At 34.7% G+C, this 13,832-nt stretch overlaps 1 protein-coding gene across 4 annotated transcripts in view; it reads right to left on the bottom strand.

Moving 5' to 3' along the window:
* Positions 1 to 13,832, bottom strand: part of Vps13a (vacuolar protein sorting 13 homolog A) — a 170,575-nt gene that overhangs the window by 89,380 nt on the left and 67,363 nt on the right. For all 4 annotated transcript variants that reach the window (XM_040746689.1, XM_040746703.1, XM_040746695.1 and 1 more), the window contains 6 exons: positions 13,655 to 13,808; positions 12,782 to 12,898; positions 12,596 to 12,699; positions 6,030 to 6,197; positions 2,100 to 2,404; positions 645 to 792 (listed from right to left, as the gene is read on the bottom strand). In XM_040746689.1, the coding sequence (XP_040602623.1) occupies positions 645 to 792; positions 2,100 to 2,404; positions 6,030 to 6,197; positions 12,596 to 12,699; positions 12,782 to 12,898; positions 13,655 to 13,808 (996 nt within the window). The remainder of the gene's footprint in view (positions 1 to 644; positions 793 to 2,099; positions 2,405 to 6,029; positions 6,198 to 12,595; positions 12,700 to 12,781; positions 12,899 to 13,654; positions 13,809 to 13,832) is intronic.

Here is a 13,832-nt window from a genome sequence, read left to right as displayed (position 1 = left end):
AGGCCAGGCATTCAAAAGTAAGAATAAGTCTCCATGCCTATGATTAATTTGGAGGTGGATAGTGGGCCCCTTCAAAGAGCAATGTGCCAAAAGAGTAAAATTTACCAACTACAGCTCTCCCCTTTATTTTCTGAGGTTAGGTCATCTCAATTGAACACAGAACTTGCCAATCACATAGTCAGTTTGCCCCAGGAGTCTGGTCTCTACCTACTCAGTGCTGAGATTACAGGTGGCCACAGTACGTACTTAGCTTCTTTTTACACTGGATCTAGTGAACAAAACTTTTCTTACAATTACACCACAAGTGGTTCACTCACTGCATTGTTTCCCTAGACCTTCTTAACTTCTTTGCTATATATTACACATTCCAGACTACCTTCACCATGAAACCGGTTCATGGTGGTAAAGACTAAGGGCAGAAATCATTTCTGTCACTGTATCTTTAATATCTAGCATAAAGGTTAGCACATATCAGTCACACTTAAATATCTGATAGAGAATGAATGGAAAACATTAAATGAATTCTGGCGTACAAGCTACTATTAAAATTCTGACCAACATGATTATTCCTAAATTCTAGCCAAGAAATTTATTTTGCTAATACTGTCAACTGTAACAGAAATCAAAAACCATGAAAACATTACCTCCATGGGTTTTAGCTGGGCTTTTACATTAAAACAAGGAACTTCCTTGTACCATTCCCATGATAAGTTTCGTTCAACAATCACTTCCAAGTTCAAAGGTAGTAACAGGTCCAGCACTTCCTGGTATGTGTCATTCATAAACTGAGACCTATTGGGAAATATAAATTGCTTTGTATATATTCAGGCAGGAAAACAGATGTATGATTAACTTTAATGTATCATTCTTCATTAAATAGGAGACACTGGCAACTTGTTTATGTGAAGAGAAAAATAAAATTACATATCACAATGAAATGTTCCATCTCACTAGACACCTAGGTGTCTGACTTCCAGTTTTGTCTCCTTTTAACCAATTTTCCATGATTTTCCCAACACTTTAAATAGTAAACAATCCAATTAAGTAGGCACTACTTATTGATCCCTTATAAAGACATTTTTTTCACGATTACATTTGGTCCTATCCTTTCATACACATTGAGATTTGAAAAAATGCTTAAGTATTCAACTGAAGCTGTCCTCTTATCCAAGATGAGCGAGATGAACTCACATTCCTGCCATAAATGCCTTCCTCCAAAAAGAGTGGAAAAATCACTGAGGATTGGGTGTAGGGAAGTGTGGGTGGTGGTAACCCTATGAATTGTTTCATTTTACTACTGTTTTCATATGACTTACTAACAGTAAAAAGAGGGTTAAATCAAAGCAACGCCAGGGAATTCCATGAGAATCCAAAGGGACCAACGATGCTGGGGAGGAACTAAATTTATGGAAGTTTGACTTAGATTGAAAACAAAATCAATAATCTCAGTTACCATATGAAGAAACTTTGACAAAGAGAAAAACTGAACCTAAAGTTTACAAATAGAAAAATAGTAAATATAACATAATTAAAAGAAAAAGCAATGAAATAAAAAACAGGAACCTTAAAATCATAAAATTACTCCACTTATAGTGATTCTGATGAGCAAGAGGATATAACAAAAAAAAAAAAAGAAATAAGAGAGAACATCATGAACATTAATGACTAAAAAGGGAATGAATGCTCTGAACAACTTTTGTCGTTAGGTACAAATGTTTTATAAGTCAACTATTTCTAATAAAATTGCTTAAAATATTCAAAGTTGACAGAATGGATTAGGCAAAACTATGTGTTGCAAAGTGAATATGAATTTCATGTCAAATTTCTCCATTTCTACTTCATACTTATAGAGAATTACAAAAAAATGAAAATATACTCCCCCTTCAGATAAATTTACAGTTTTCATCATTACCTAAGATCAGTTTTCAGTATTTCTAGGTTGATTTTTGGAAGACTGTAAGTGATCTAGCTAGAAGACACTTTGGAAAAAAAAATAGAGTAATAGTAAAATAAAATCACACTATAAAGAGAATTCTAAAGATATCAAGTCCTTTAGAATAAAAAGATTATTTTACACAAATACATTGTGAAAAGCTTACCTGTATAGTCTCATTTCACTCAACTTTATTGTTATCAAATCAATTACAGGTGGAAGATTACTCTGGGTTTCTGTTACAATAACAAATATATTTTTCATTGTAATTAATCCAAAATCAGCAACAAAAACATTGTGAGACAATGGAGACTGTGGGATGAACACAACAGGAGCTTTGATGTTAACATCCAGTGCAAACCTAGAACTCCTTCTAGCCAGTTCCATTACACCATCAGCAGCCATTTCTGCTGCTTGAGCAGTTGCTTCAGCCAAGGCATTTTTAACTGCTTGAAAATTATCTATAAAAGCCTATAAAGATGATAAAATGACATAATGTTACCTTTAATAAAACATTAAATGTATTACTTATAAGTTATATTAACTAATTTTACCTCCATAAAATAAAACGTTTACTTCTTAAAACAAAGCCCATTATTTACTTATTATTTTTCTGCTGGAAAATAACACATGATACAATGATAAAATAAAAAATCTAGTCATTATAACAAAGCAAAAAAAGGATACTTAAATGTTTCGATGGTACCATTGATTTATGGTGCACTTTCTCTAAGACCTAAGAACTTCTTACAGTTTACATTATAGATTTAAAAATCATAAAGTTTTTAAGAACTCTCAGGACTGGTGAAATGGCTCACTGTGTAGAAGTGCCTGCTACCAATATGAAAATTCAAGTTCAGCCTCCAGGAGCTTCATGGATAAGAAATGGTGAGGAAAGAAGACCAAAAGCTGACAACTGGGACCTAAAAGTAAAAATTGTACAGCAAAGGAAGCAAAGCTGAAATCCACAAAATGCGAATCTTCGGCAGCTATACATCCAATAAAGGAGTATACCAAGAACTCAAACAAAACAAAACAAAACAAAACAAAATGCTAACAACAACTCAAAAGACCCAATTAAAACAAAAAACTTGGGTAGTTGAGCTCTAAAAAGAGTTCTCAAAGGAAATGCAAACAGCCAAAAAAAAAAAAATCTTAGAAGGGTTCAATATCCTCAGCAACTAGGGAAATGGAGATTACATCTACTTAACCAGTCAGAAAGGTTTAAGATTAAGGAAACAACTGAAAACAAATGCTGGTGAGGATGAGGGGGCAAGGGAGCCCTTATTCGTTGTTGGTGGGATTGCAAACTGGTACAACCACTTTGGAAATTAGTGTGGAAAACTCTCAAAAAAGATTAAAAAAAAAAAAGTAGATCTACCAGATAACTCAGCTACACCACTCCTTGGCATATGTATGATATCCTACTCTACAAATACTGTCATGTTCATTGCACTCTACTGACAATAGCTAGCAAATGGAAGCAACCTAAATGTCCTTCAACTTGCTGAATGGATAATGAAAATATGGTACATATACACTATTGAATACTATTCAGCTGTAAAGTATAATGAAATCATAAAATTCACAGGTAAACTGAGAGGACCAGAAAAGATCACATGGAGTGAGATAACCCAGACTCAGAAAGACAAATATCGCATGTTCTCTCTCACTGGAGGCTCCTAGCTCTAAATCTTCAGATGTGAGTACATACATATCCTGGAGAAACCAGGAAAGAAAAGAATATACTGCAGAAACTAGGAAAGTAAAATAGCTGCACTGAATGGTTAGGGGAAGAAAGAGAGACAGGAACAGTCGGGCACATGTGATCTGAGGAGGGAAAGGAAAAAAGAGGGGTCTCCATATCCTACTATAATTATACTTGCTCAGCCATGTTAACTATCACCCTATGGACAAGGGCAAGAATATGGAAACAACCTTAAGGTCCTTTATTGATGAATGGGTAATGAACATGTAGTAAATACATACAATAGAATTATACTCAATTATAAAAAAAATGAAATTTACAACTAAATGTGTGTCACCTGAAAATATTGTATTGAGTGAAGTAACCCAGACCCAGAAAGACACTCCATGTTCTCTCTTTTTTGTGAATCCTATCTCTGAATCTTTAGATTAATTACAAAAGCAAGTAACTTCAGAAGCCAAGAAAGTATAAAGAGGCTGGACCAGGAAGAAGGAAGACAGTGGAATACAAATATTATGAAAGGCAAAAGAGGGGAAATTATTGGTGGTGGGGTGTTTAAGTGGATAGGAGAGGGAAGACAATACAGAAGAAAAGAGGAAGGAAAAAGAGCTAAATAATACTAACGATGATTTTAAAGTCATAGAGAAACATTATTTGAAAAGCTTTTAAAGTGTACGTGTATCTTAAATGGATTCATACCACATGATGTGATAATGCCTTCCCCAAGAGCTATGGCTTATTTAACAAAAAATTCAGTGCCAGAACAATATATGGTTGCCTCTCAGAACTTGAAGACAGGAGGATCCTACTGTTGAAGAAATCAAACATTTCAGACATAAGACTTGAAGAAATCAAGCTGGAACTGATCTGGAAGCCTATGCTTTCAGCATTTGCTCTCAGAGAATTAGAAGGTGCTATACAAAATGCCTAAAGAGAAAAGTAATCAATCATCCTAACCAATGGCAAAGTCTATGATTCAAAAACAAAATATGAGGCACAGATTGCCTCCTATTGATAGACCTTAAGTCCAACTACACAGCTGTAGGGAATCCATACCTAATATTGTATTTCTAGCCATAACTTTGAGAAGTCATGGACCCACCAAGAAAACCTACTATTGTAATTTTCTTTTAAAAAATTAACATTTTTATATGTATGGATGTTTTTCTTACATGTATGTGTGTGTACTAAAAGCAAGCAGTGTCTGTAAGGCCAGAATAGAATGTCTGATCCCCATATATTTGATTTAGAGATATTAACCACTATGTGGGTGCTGGGAACCAAATCTTGGTCCCCTAAAAGAGTACTCAGTGCTGTTAATTGCTGATCCATCACCCCAGCCCCTCCAATTTCTCAAATTAATGTAATTTCTAACTATATTCTAAATACCTGCCTTATACCCACAAAAAGTATATCTCTCACCTCTCATCAAGAAGCTTCTTTTTGCAAGACATGGGGACTATTATAGAGATCCACAACCAGCCAAAGTGCAGAGTTGAAGGACTGGTGTGGGGTCCAACCTCAGTTGGTACATCTACAATGCAAACTTCTACACCCAAGGCTCAGGGAACATTGTACAAGAGGGGGTGGAAAGATTCTAAGAAATAGAGGACCAGGATATTTGTTATTACATGTTGTCTTCTATAGATGACAAAGAAGCTGCATCCATGATATCTCTACAATATGATTACCTACATAAGACTTGCATAATGAAGAGCCCCAGCTGGCCTGCCAATGTGGATATGGATTGTCACAAAGCCCTACCTTTAGACAAAGAGCTACAATCAATGGCTGCTGAGAGAGAAGAATCTGATTTCTTCAGGTACAAAAAGATACAGAAAAACATGCACACACACTTCAGTAACAATAATAAAGAAGAGGTCATGAAATTGAAAGGGAACATACAAGGAGTTAGAGAGGGGAGAAGAAGGAATGAAAATGATGTAAATATAACAATCATGAAAATTTCAAAACATTTCTAAAAAGTGTTCATCTTTGCTTTTGCTGTACAATAAAGTTTTTGGGGAAAATAGATGGAAACTTCAGTTTTAAAGGTCACATCAAGTAAGACAAAGTTAATTTGTAAAATGTATTTTTATTAGGCAGGCATGGCTACACATACATTTAATCCCTCCACTTGAGAGGCAGAGGCAGGTGGGTCTCTGTAAGTTTCGGGCCAACCCGATCTACTTACAAGTTCCAGGCCAGCCATTTTCATGTTAAGAGACCATGTTTTGTTTTGTTTTTTCTACAGAGATATACATATGTGTATTTGTTTATGTATACAGTCTGAAATTTTCATACATGAATAATTTTTTGAGATAGGGTCTCTATGCTTAACACAGCAATTTCTACCTAGAATTAAAAATAATTTATTAAAATACTTACCATTATAGAATATAGGAATTTTGTGACAAACACTACTTCAATGCAACCAACAGTTAAATTAACTCGAGCATCAACGACATTCATATCTGTATATGCAGATCCAGCAGTGGCATCCATGTAAGAAATCATTTTGAAGCTGAAAACTTCTTTTCCAGTGATATAAACAGCCTTAACGAGAGAAGAATTCCAAATATTATAATTAATTTTTGAAGTAGTGTACCCAAGATCAAAATAAAATAAAGCAAAATAATAATAAAATATGTTAGCATTTGGAAAATCTTCCTGGTACTTGAGTCAGTGAGACAACAATTCCAATTATTTTGTTAGAACTTGTAACCTAACATGTTTTTTTGTTGTCAAGGGTCATGAAAGTAAGTAGGTCTATCTTGACTAGGTGTTATGTTTTTATTGGAGGAGAATAGATATGCATCTCACTTAAATTTTCTGCCTTGCAATTATAGTCATAATATAAATGTCTTTAGTAATTTTCAGCTAAAACACACCACATGCACAATTTATCTGAACTCATTGTCTTATTTCTTTAGGTCTGAGGACATTAGTTTTTTTTCATATTCTTTAATGGAATATCATAATTTTAAACTTTCCGTTCTTCATTAGTTGGTTAAGAATCATCTTAACTACTAGTGAAGAACAGCAGGGTAGGAGAGAGGAAAGACTTACACTTTACACCTCTGTAGCTTATAACAATCAGTTAAAAGTATAAGAAACAAACTATTTTTTTCTTAAATTTGTAACAGAGTATTAACTTAAAGTTTATAGTTAACTTAACTCTTAAATTCTAGAAGGGATTGAAAAACCACCAAGGAAATCAACCACAGTTCCCAAGAAGCAAAAGTATATTAGAGACTTTTGAAGGCTGAAAAATAGAAGAAAGAGTGTAGGCTTTTGAACGTGAAGCAATGAGTTAGAGAGTAGACCATTTCAAAGCCTAAAATTGACAAACAGCTAATGAACTATCATAATTTTTTTCTTGACACTACTAGAAATATGAAATAACAAGATAACAAAAAGTACTCTATCATCCAAGAGAAATCAGGTACCTTCAAGGAGAGAAAATTACAAGATTTCAAGAGACAGGGATACCAAATACCACATAAGTTACGGAAGAACAATTCAGTTAAAAAATAAAGGCTGACTGGACACCAGTGTTGGAGACAAAGTCCCTGGAAACTACAAACACAGTACCTCCTCAGTTGCAGGTACTTTGTTATCCTCTCTTGAGAATGTATAAAGAAAAAAGTCTGAATGAAATTAGGGTTTTACTTGGTATTGGTTCTGGAAGAATGAAAACACTTCAATCCTATACAAGGAAAAGCACTGGCGAGAAGGCTCCGTGTTACCAGCTCTTACTACTCTTCTAAAGTACTGGAGTTCAATTCCCAGCACCGGAATGGTAGCTCAAAAATGATTGTTATCTCCCATTTCACAGGATCCAACAACCTCTTCTGATCTCCCTCAGCAGCAGGCATGGGCATGGTACACAGACAGAAAGACATGAGAAAATATCCATAACATAAAAATAAATCAGTTAATTTTTTTTACAAAGGCCCAAAGTATCACCAGAATTATTCTCTGACCAAAAAGAGAGGTAATAAACCTTGCTGACCTCAGGTCCAGGTAAAGATACAAAATCTTAGAGATAAGGACAAAGAAAATTCTACATAAGGGAGGACAAGAAGCGGTCATTAGAGCAGACCACAAGAAGTCCTCTTTAGCTTGGGTTCAATGAGGTATTCATTCAGGGTTACTAGGAGTCAAGAAGCACAGCAATCAAGATGCTCCAAGGAAGAACAGGTCCTCAAGAGCATCCCATTTCTGAGACTAAAGAATGCTTGGCCAGAAATGAAACGGTTCATATCACCTGGCTGTCAAAGTCTTCTGGGATGGTTATTTTTAGGTGTCAATTTCACCAGTTAAAAATGCCTGGGCCATGACCGGGCGGGTGAAACACTCAGAACCAGCTGACCTGAACAAGGGGGAGCTCATGGACCCCAGACTGACAGCTGAGTGGCCAGCATGAGACTGTTCCAGAATTGATGAATATGGATGCCACTGAGGAGACCTCGGCAATCTTTGGGGCCTAGAGTACTAGATCAGTATTTATCCCTGGCATCTAAATGGACTCTGGGAGCCCATTCCACATGGAGGGATGCTCTCTCAGCATGGACACATGGGGCAGGGCCTGATGATATGACAGACTTTGGAGATCCCCCATGAAGGGCTTCACCCTCTCTGGAGAGTCAAGTGGGGGATTGTCTGGGGGAGTTGGGGAGATTGGCGGGGGTGGGGGAGGAGGGGAGGGAGAGTGACATGTGAAGCAAGTTTGTTTCTAATTTAAATTAAAAAAATGAAAACTTAAAAAAAGAAAGAAATAGACAAGGTACGTACTAGAACCCTAGGAGCTTACAGCATGCTACAGTAGTGTTTGGATCACTGTATTATGAATATATAAGGATGTTCTTGCATGCCCATGGAACAGATACAGATATGCATGAGAAAAAATATGTCATTTTAGGATTTTTAAAAATGAAATGGGTTACGTAAAAAGAGTAAGAAAAAAATAAAGTAAAACCAGCAATCATGTTCCCAACTGATCTCTTTCCTTGTGAGAACTGTGAAAGAAGTTGTGTAGAAGACTAACAATATCCTTCCTAATTTTGGTTTATCAGGGCAGAAGAGACCCACAAAGCATAGGTACTCTGGCTAGTGACATCAGGTATCTTTTACAGACAAAATAAAACAGTCAATATCTAACTAAAAAAATGCCTAGGACAAGGTCAGGAAGATGATCTGAATTTGATCCTCAGAACAAACATCGTGAAGTGAAAGCAATCCTGCAAGTTTTCTCCAGGACTTCAACATGGTTGTCATGATGTGCCACCACCACAATTGGGAGGGGGATAAGAGGGAGGGAGTAAGAGAGAGGTGAAGAGGGAGGGGGAAGAGAGAGATAGACAGACAGAAGGGGGTGTGTTGGACATTAGTGAGGAACAACTCTGAAACTCTGAGTTTGTAGGGATCAAAAATTAACTAAATGGCTTAGTAAGACCATCCCTATGGACAAGGGTCCTTGACTGAATAGAAAGGAAAAAATAAGAAAGCCAACTGAGTATCAGCATTCCCTTTCTTCTATGTAGCCCTGGCTGGTCTGATATGTGCTATATAAGACCATGCTGGCTCTAAACTCAGAGATCTGCCTGCTCTGCTTCCAGATTGCTGGAATTAAATGTGTACCAACATGCTCAAATCTAAGCATTACACCACTGATTTACATTTCTTCAGTTGTAGGAATAAGTCTGCAATTGAGGCTATATTGCTGGGATTTTGGTCCCTGCTAACATTTTGGCTTTCCCAGTACTCTTATCCCACAGAAATTTGTCTTTTTACACATTTGGTTCTTTCCTTCATATTGAAGACTCTTGTCCCATGTTCCTGATGCACGCAAACTTGATGGATATATTGAGGGAAAGGAAGCATATTAATTATTTTTTTTGTTACTGTGACTTGGATCCCTAAAATAGAAACCATGGAGGACCTAGAAACACTACTTACTGACTTGTTCATCATGTGTTATCCTACCTACAGGTTTCCTGCTTGAGTTCCTGCCTTGCCTTCCTTTGGTGATGGTTTATAATTTTTGAGGCATAAGATGAAATAAACCCTACCTTCCCAAAATATTTTTGTACAGAGAACTTTATCATAGTAACAGAATAAACTAAATAAAACAAGGCACGAATAAAATTGAAAAAAAGACCCAGAATTCCTGGAACTTACATTTAGGCTGCCAGATAAAACTCTACCAGCTAAGTGACCTTAGCCAGTAAACCTTTAGGTGCTTCAATTTTTGTAGCCCTAAAGCTACAAACAATATTCAGATCTATATGGGATTTATAACTATTTGAATTAAAATAATAGTTATCAGTAAGCAGTAGCAGAAACTATCATGTAGGAAAAAAGTAAAATTAAGCCCCAGGCTTAAACATACACAATCATTGTTGATGCATACCAAACATTTAAAACAAAATAGCAAACATTTCACACAAATTTCTGGAAGAAAGTAGCTGGCATGAATTATTCTCTAGAAGATCTTTACCCAGAAATAGATGGAACATGATAGTCACAGCAACCATGATCAAGCCCAGAAGAGAGAGGGCCTAGCCTTCATGCCCAAAGAGGAGTTTGATTACAAAGATAGTCGTTGTGAATGGCATGGCAGGATCCTGAAGGAAAGGAGGCATCAATTCCCAAGGACAAAGGGAAACAATGACTTTCAGTGAAGTTTGACAGGGTACAAAAGGGAAGGCATTCCACATGATCTAGCCAATGGACCAGAAGTCAGTAAATATTAGATATGGGTAGGGTTGTAATTCAAAGTTGCCTTCAGTGTGGGAATCAAGAAGTTGAGGCTGAAATTTTCTTACAGTCACAGCAAATAAGTGCTTTTTAATAGTTTGAATTAAAGAGAGACTACCAGGGGAGTGTCGAGGGTGGGTAAGGGAAAACTATAACCTAATGTTTTTCAATTAATTTTATGAAGTCATAATTAACCTGATAACAAATCTAGAAACAGAGAAAACTAATTAAAATTACATTTATATTTGTCACCCAGAATTAACAAGCACTCAAAACCAGATTTAAAAAAATAATCAAAATGTCTTTATATAAAAGACATTTTTATTTTAGTTAAATATCAGATAAGCCAGAAGCTTTTAGTCTTCAGCAATTATAGTACTTAACAGCAATAAACTTGCAAATGAAGAATTCTGTTCTAGTACATAATGACTTGGTCTAACAGTTACAATCTGTAACAGTAATGATTTGAGTTTATCAATAACACCCCAACCCAATCAATAGTGTATATATCACATAATAATGATGACAACATTTTAATACACAGCAAAAATAAACAACTTATAATGCTCTAGTTAGTCAATGAATAGTTCGTATAAAAAATTACCTATACTGGAATCCAAAGAAAATTAAAGGAAAATGATAATGGAGCAAGACAACAGGAGAAAGAGACTTTTCAATCTGTACCTCTTTTAAGCTATATTAATTTGGCCATATTTTAAAAATAAAATACAGAAGGAAAAATCAATGTCCAGGGATATAATTCATTTCTGTTGCTATCTGTATAGCGTTTAGTAGACAGTTTTATTTCTGTGAGCATTACATTTTAGAAAAAGAAAAACTTAAGCTCTATCCTTCATTTTCCTATATATACTATAAATCATAAAGTAAAAGTAACAGAGGAACAAATAACAACTTTGGAAATTGTTGTCACTATTATTAATAATCTTGTTCCTTGTTTCTATAAAGTCATGCATATTTGGAGACTTTTGTGCTATATCACCCTTTATTGATCCATATGTATGTATAAATATAATTTTTATTTCTCACATAAAAATCAGTTGACGACTATATCAATAATGATGACAGAACTAGAGATATGGCTCAGCAATTAAGAGCACTCACTGCTGTTCCAGAGGACCTGGGTTCAATTCCCAGGACTCACATGGCAGCTCATAACTATCAGTAACTTCATTTCCAAGGGATTCATCACCTTCTTCTGGCCTCTGAGGGCACAAGGCATGCATGCAGCACAAACTCCATGATGCATAAGACACACTGTTAATATGTGCATGCAGTATATATACAAACATACAAGCAAAACACTCTTACACATAAAATAAAAACAAATACATAAAAGTTTAAATAATCCTGATGATAATACACTAGGACCAGTCAGTCATGTACAGAATTTTCTTTCTTCTTGTCAAACTCTAAATGCTCACTTCCTGATTAAAAGAGCACTTCAGGTTTTCCTGATCTTATACTTCAGTATTTTGTCATCATTGTCTTCAATACATCACTCAAACTCCTTATTATTCGAAAATTACTAACAAAATATCTAGCCATTTCTATCACTTCAAAAGATTCTCTTATTTTTAACAGATATGCAGACTGGTAAGCATCCAAGATAATACACTTGAAATGTATCACACCTTCTAATAACATTATCTGAAATAGGCAATTCAGGATATTTAATAGAATAGAACACTTTCATTTTTACAAGTTTTTAAAAGAAGCATTATTAGCAACACCCCTCCTCCAACCACATACAACGCCTATTTGTTCCTGGAGCATTATTTACTTAAAAAAATTATTATAATCTTAATTTTATAAATAAAAGACTAGATTAGGAATTGAAAGGGTCACATAAATATTAAATACCAAAACTAAAAAAAATCAATTGCGTTTAACTCTAAACCCTGATATTGCCTATATAACTAATATGAAAATTACACATTTAATGATATATTAAGACTTAATAAAAATAAAATCTCAGGGCTGGAGAGATGGCTTAATGGTTAAAAGCACTTGTTACTCTTCTAGAGGACCAGAGTTCACTTCCCAGCATCCACATGACGGCTCACTACTGTCTGTAACTCCAGGTCCAGAGGATCTGACACCTTCACATAGACATTAATGCACAAAACACCAATGCACATGAAATAACAGTAAAAATAATTTTAAAAACTCACCTTTTTGTATACAGCCATTTTATCAGAATCTAACACAATTATATTTCTTAGTTTTGCATTTATTTCAGTGACTAATGGCTTCATAATCATCTCAGAATCAAGCCCTAAGGGAATAAAACAAGAATAATTGCTTTTCTTCATCTTCAATGTGATGATTTTAAATGTATTTTTATGAGCTGGTATTACCTTCAATCTTAATTTCAGAAATGTTTTCTTTCTGATCCTGAATAAAAATCCGTAAACAAGATAATTCTGCCAACAGCTGTAAGGTAATAATATCTTCATTCGTGGGTAGCTTTAAAGCTACAAAACAAAAATCATATTGTAACACAAAGAAAGGTTTAGTAATTACCACATTACACCTAGACAGCTAAAATATCACCACAAATAATTATAACATCAGATATACAATTCAAATATAAGCAAAGAGAAAACATTCTCTACTGAATTGAGAACTCTAAAAATGAATTATCTAATGAGAACAAAAACAAATCAGACTGCTCTTAAAGGTGACTAAGCGTTTAAGAAATTAAGCCAATAACTATGAATCTTTAAGATAATTATCATTATACAGAGCACAAATACCCACAGTTCTAAATAGTAACTGAGAGTATTTGTAATTCAAAATTACAAAATGCTCCAAAATCACAGGTTTTTGAGCAATACCATTACACTCGAGAAGATTTGGATTTGAAGGATCTCAAATCTTAATGTGTACTCTGATTAAAAAAAAAAAAACATGCTAATACTCAAATGTTGTCAGTTAGTTTTCTAACCTAAAATAATATATCAACTTTAATCTAAATCATATATTTGTCTAACTTTCAACTCAAATCTATTACATAATAAACATATTTTCTTTAGCAGTAATCTTTTTCCTTCATCACTATTCTCTAAAATTAACAATGGTATATGATGAATCATTTTAGATATTTGTCTAATTAAAAGCATCACCAGAGTCTAAAATTACTGTTCTAATTAGTGACCAAAACAAACCAAAACAACCTAAAAACACCAAACAATAACAACAAAAAACCCTTAAGTTTTAAAGAAATATACCAAGTTTTTTAATGATATCTCCTTTGTCTTCAGTCTCTGCAACAGACACTGGGACAGACTGTTCCCCTAATTGTGGAAGGGTATTATTAAGATAATTCATGGTATTGAGAAGTGCTTCAGTATGTAAATGAATATCCAAAGAGGAAAAATTCACCTATGGAACAAAACTGATTTTAGT

This window comes from Mesocricetus auratus, unplaced genomic scaffold (assembly GCF_017639785.1).
Source record: "Mesocricetus auratus isolate SY011 unplaced genomic scaffold, BCM_Maur_2.0 Super-Scaffold_4256, whole genome shotgun sequence".
Lineage (NCBI taxonomy): Eukaryota > Metazoa > Chordata > Mammalia > Rodentia > Cricetidae > Mesocricetus > Mesocricetus auratus.
Note: the sequence above shows the minus strand (reverse complement) of the source record. Positions and strands in the feature narration are given on the sequence as shown.